Here is a 5,237-nt window from a genome sequence, read left to right as displayed (position 1 = left end):
CATCCCTGCTTCTCTCCAGCTGCGGTTTGACGCTGTTAATATCGCCAACCTGCTCTTCTACTTCTTCAATAGCAGCCCCCACCTCTCCGGCCTTCACCGTAGCCGCCAATCCAGCGTCCCTTCTCCAGACTCTCTCATCATCAAGCTTGTTGTCTTTTTTGTTGAGTTATTGGTTGTAATCCTTTGTTTTGTGTTTTCGTTTTGTGAGTTGTCTTTCATTATTTCGAGTTTTCATTGTAACATTGTTTTAAGTCAGTAGTAAAATTGTCTTGTGTTGTGGTTTGGATTAACTCCAGTATCATGTTGAATGCACCATTTGACTTCTCTTCTTAGATAAATAGCTTTGCTATGTCATCCTTACACTTTTTATAGAAGGCGGGCTCGTGTTTTAAATATAATATTTTACTTAACCTATGCCACTGCAACTCATTTTAAATTTGAACAACTTTAATTTTTCATTATCACTTTCATTTTCTGTTTGTATCCTTTTTTAATGTGAAGTTGAATGAGCCCTTTTCATTAATAAGAATGGGAAATTATGGAGTTAATTGCAAAACTATAAGAGAAACATCAAAAGCAAAACAGATAAATGAGATATAGTCAAGCAGACAGAGAAAATCTCCTGCGTTGCAGGAAAGTGGCCCTTCTCTATGAAATTGCTGATAGAAATCTACTTATTTCCTTTAGCATTATTGAATGCATGATGATTGATGTCAAACCAGAAGATCTCTTTATTTTTTCCTGAAAAGCATCTAACATTCTTTCATTCCAAATGTGGTGGATGAAAAAAGAAGACAACAACCTAAATCTCTCTAAAGTTATATTGATATAAGCCTTTCTACAGGAACAGACAACTGAGTCCACATAGTTGATATGGATAGATATCACTAAATATTACAAAATGTTTGCCAAAGAGATGGTGTTACGACCAAAGAAAATCATTCTACATTTTTTAATCTAACTAATTTTCTTTTGTGTATTGTTAAAATACACTCCTAAGCTTTGTTCTTGGCGACAGTAAAATTTACTTTCTTTCCTATTAATTTATTATATTTAAAGTTCATGGCACTTGTTTTAGTTATGTCACGTATTTATTGTTGTCTTTCTTCACGTCAAATTTAAGAATTGTTATGTCTGTGTCCGTTGCCATTATCTGTGATTTGTTCTCTTCAACCTCACTTCTACAAAGGCTCATAGTGATTCAATTTTTTTATAATAATGTGAGCCTGTGAAGGAGCAAACCTTCTATTTCTCTGAGCATTGCTTCATCCAGTTAAGGAGGATTATTTGATAGTCATGATGTTCGATTTGTAATGAGATTCATGCTTTGAGAGCCAAACGCAAGAAGGATTTTCCTAGTTGATTTGTAAGAGTACATTGCAAAAAAGCTGCATCAACCCCATGAGTTACTGCATAGGAAACCATTAAATTTGTTCATTATTCCAAGAAGTTATCATTTTAAAAATTATCAGAATTTTAAAAAGCATTAGAATTCTATTTAAAAGGATATACCTGATTGTTCTATTTATCTTTTATGTTTTGTGAATTCCCTAATAAGTTTTCTATTTGCATGTACGTTTTGTTGTGTTTTCCCTTGTTTTTTCTGCTAATCATATTTGTTCATGAGATTCGCTGAACTGCCAAATATTACTCGCATATGGAGCTCTATAATCTAAACTATACATGTTTAATTTGTGTTTACTCACAAAGTTAAGAATTTTTAAACTCATCAATCATCATTCATTCAACAGTAGAATATCTTATTGCAGGAGCATTGACGGAGATGTTTCAATCACTGATAAGAACTTAGCTGGTAATGGTCCTGATGCTGAAGGTCTTTCAGAGGGTGGGGCCAAGTGTGAGGATGCCAACATAGAGCTAGTATGTTAAATAGCTGAATTTCTAAACTTTTTACAATAAGGGTTCTTAGGCCTCCTTAACCTTTAATGCTTTGAAACACTCTTTATCTTCTTCAGTTGTCTTTGCTTTTTTAATTCCTTCAGCATCTTTGGACTTGGTCCTGATTTCTCTCTTAACTAAGGTTAGACATTATAATAATGACGCATTTACATACATAGCACACAATTATTATATCTTTACATATCTCACACCTAAACTTTCGTATTTACACACATAGCACTTAAATTTTTAATATAACATTAAAAATAGCACTATTATCACTTTTTAAAAATGAAATCCACCTTTTTTATGCATAGATTTAAAGCAACAAAGTGCTACGTAAGTAAATATAAATGTTTAGGTTTGAGAGATGTAAATACATAAGAATTGTCTGCAACCTATGTAAATTTCCTTATAATATTTTTTCTTATTTTGGAACACATTACAAGGATTCAAATGGGGAGTGATTATAGGAATTTAATTGCATCAGATTGGTAAATATTCTTGTATTAATAATTTTGGTAATAATAATTTTCCTTACAGTCGCTTGTCTATATTTTGTATTAGTAAATTTGAACTCGTCACTTAACATATTGAAAACATTCTCTTTTGTCATTGACATCTTGGGTGCCCTATCATTTCAATAAGATATACTAGTTGTTGGGTTCAGTAACATCTTAAAATAATAGCTTTCTAGATGAACTTTTCGTTTGGCTTTTGCCTAGGGGCATGAGAGTGAAGTTTTGTGGAATTGTTTTATGGGAATTATATAGTGTTATGTGATAAGTGAGAAAAGGAACTAACACTGGAGATACCTGAAGCCACAATGGAAAACAAATATTTTTACTCGAAATAAATGTGGTTACGTGATTATAGCGAAAAGGAATTGCAACAACAATCATACGATGCTAACACCCAATTAGGGTTGGATTTGAGGCGAACGAAAAGCTATCATAAGGGGTTGTGGTTGGGAAAAGGAAGGTGTTTGGGTGGTCCGACGACAAAAGATAACAGATGGATGATTGGGAGATAAAGAACAAGTATGGTGGTTAGTGATGAGGGGAATAGTTGGTTGGAGGGTTGGCGGCAAGGCGATAGTGAGATAGGAGGGCTTAATGTCAAAGAGCATCATATTGGAAGGTTTGGCAGAAATGAAACAATAGGTGGGGAGGTTCGGTGACAAGGGAAGCAAGTAGAGGGGCAACTGATGACGTTGGACAACATGTAGGAAGGGGCGACAACAAGCAGGAGAGGGAAGGATACTCACCACCTCAGAATGAGTTACAATCAGGGCACTTTCTCACCGTCGAATACAACCTTATGAAGGGAAAAGGAATGCCGACGATTGTTCTGATAGAAATCTGAAAGCAAAAGCTGCCCTAAAACACAACAAGTAATATATATATGGTGGAGTGTCCAGCCGTAGGTGTGTCCCAGCGTCAAGTCCAACATTCTTCCCTAAGTAAGCTTTCTACTGTGGCCCTACCACCTCATCAGATCGAGCAAGCTGTTACTTTCATTCAGGCACAAGGGGCTCATGATGTGCAACAACCTACACATGCCTGATAATATTTGGACCAATCAATGGATCAGATGAGCCAGTCTTCGGATGAAAAAATGACATGTTTTCACATCCAGGAAGAAGAAGAAGAATAGCGGTCTACTAGAACTCAGGGACTTAATGGATGATATCTTGGTTGTTTCGGGTCATGGCAGTAGACTCAACTATTTGTTAGTTAGCTCCTACTTAGAACCAGAGGTAAGAGATAAGGATATATTAGGTTGGTCTCAAGCTCCCATTTTATGTCTAAATTTCTGAGGGTTTGGAGACTTTTGGAGTAGAGTTTTACCTAGGTTATAATTTTCTTTTATGGGTATACATGTATTTTTTTGGGACCTTAGTGTGTGTTGTATATCGGGTGCTTAGAGTTCCAGCTTGGGCTCTCTCATCCAACTTATCTGTACCTTTTCTTTCTAATATATTTGCTCTTGAGTTTTTTTTAATGAATATATATATATATATATCGAGTTTCAGAGAGAGAGAGAGAGAGAGAGAGGAGTGGGCCCCGCTCCAAGTAGGAGAGAAACACATGCTTAAAAGGATCAGTCGGTCCTTCCCCCGCCTGGGGCGAACTTGTCCTGGGCTTTCGCGACAGAAGCCAGACAACAGGGGCAAGGACACCCTCTGTCAGTCTTCTGTGTCCTTGTAATATGGAGTCAAATCCGCCACTTCAAAGGTAGCTGATATGGTGTAACCCCCCATAAAATAAATCTTCTAGGCATTGTCTTTCAACTTATTGAGGATTCTCAATAGTCCGTCTGCTCTGGGCTTGAGTTTTCAAAACGATCCCATCAAAAATCTCTCTTTCTTCAACCTATTCCACACTAAATCTTGTTCCTGAAACAAATATTTTTTCTTGCTTTATTAGCTTGTGTTTGGTACTTATGGTTATGCTTAGTGATCCCCTTTCCCACCTCCTCATGTATATTATGAATCTCTTGTACCCTCTCCCCAACATCCTCCTTAATATCTGATATCGGAAGTAGTGGTACCAAGTCAAGTGGAGTGAGTGGGTCTAAGTCATACATGATCTTAAATGGGGTTGCGCTTTGTCGTCTAACTCATGGACCCGTTGAAAGAGAACTCGGCTCGGGCTTCCCTGCTTAATATTCTTCCCCACAAAGCACCTCAGAAGGTTTCCCAAACTCTTGTTCACCACCTCTATCTGACTGTCTGTCTGTGGATGAACTGTTGAGCTGAATTGAAGCTTAGTACTAAGCTTTCCTCATAAGGTTATTGACAGACTTTTTTTGTAAATCAACAATTACAAGAATTTGATGACGCTACTAGAAGATTTAAATTCCAGCAACGATGTCAAAAACTTGACTACGACTTTATATATATATGTTTGATTTAATAAAGATGTATAGATATAATATTTAATAATATTAAAGTCGAATTTGTCAACGCAAGTATACATATCGCTCAAGTAATATAGAGCTCTAATGGAGTCCTAGATATCGATCCCACAGGGAGAAATAGAATACTACGGACTAAGATTTAATAAAAAATAATACCTCAACTACAACGATGTTCAAGTTGTTTATCTGTCACTAATAAATAATTGAAATAAGTAGATAATTTGGATAATAACTAATTATAGAAAATAACGTTTAATTGTGATATTCAATATATAAGAAAACATCCTTCTCCTTGCCAAGAAATTATAGTGAATGGATAAAATGAATTAGTTCAATTTATATTGTGCTAAATAGGAGCATACCTATTCTTTACCCTTTGGTCCAGACATAAAGAACATTGACTAATCCTATGCTTG

At 35.9% G+C, this 5,237-nt stretch overlaps 1 protein-coding gene across 1 annotated transcript in view; it reads left to right on the top strand.

Annotated features, from left to right (window-relative positions):
* The window catches only part of LOC110023067 (MAP3K epsilon protein kinase 1-like), a 98,312-nt gene that overhangs the window by 63,166 nt on the left and 29,909 nt on the right, over window positions 1-5,237 (top strand). The window contains exon 12 of the mRNA XM_020722287.1: window positions 1,770-1,881. Coding sequence (XP_020577946.1) covers window positions 1,770-1,881 — 112 coding nt within the window. The remainder of the gene's footprint in view (window positions 1-1,769; window positions 1,882-5,237) is intronic.

The sequence above is a fragment of the Phalaenopsis equestris genome, unplaced genomic scaffold (genome assembly GCF_001263595.1).
Source record: "Phalaenopsis equestris unplaced genomic scaffold, ASM126359v1 Scaffold000209, whole genome shotgun sequence".
In the NCBI taxonomy this organism is placed as follows: domain Eukaryota; kingdom Viridiplantae; phylum Streptophyta; class Magnoliopsida; order Asparagales; family Orchidaceae; genus Phalaenopsis; species Phalaenopsis equestris.
This window is presented reverse-complemented; position numbering and strand designations above follow the sequence as displayed.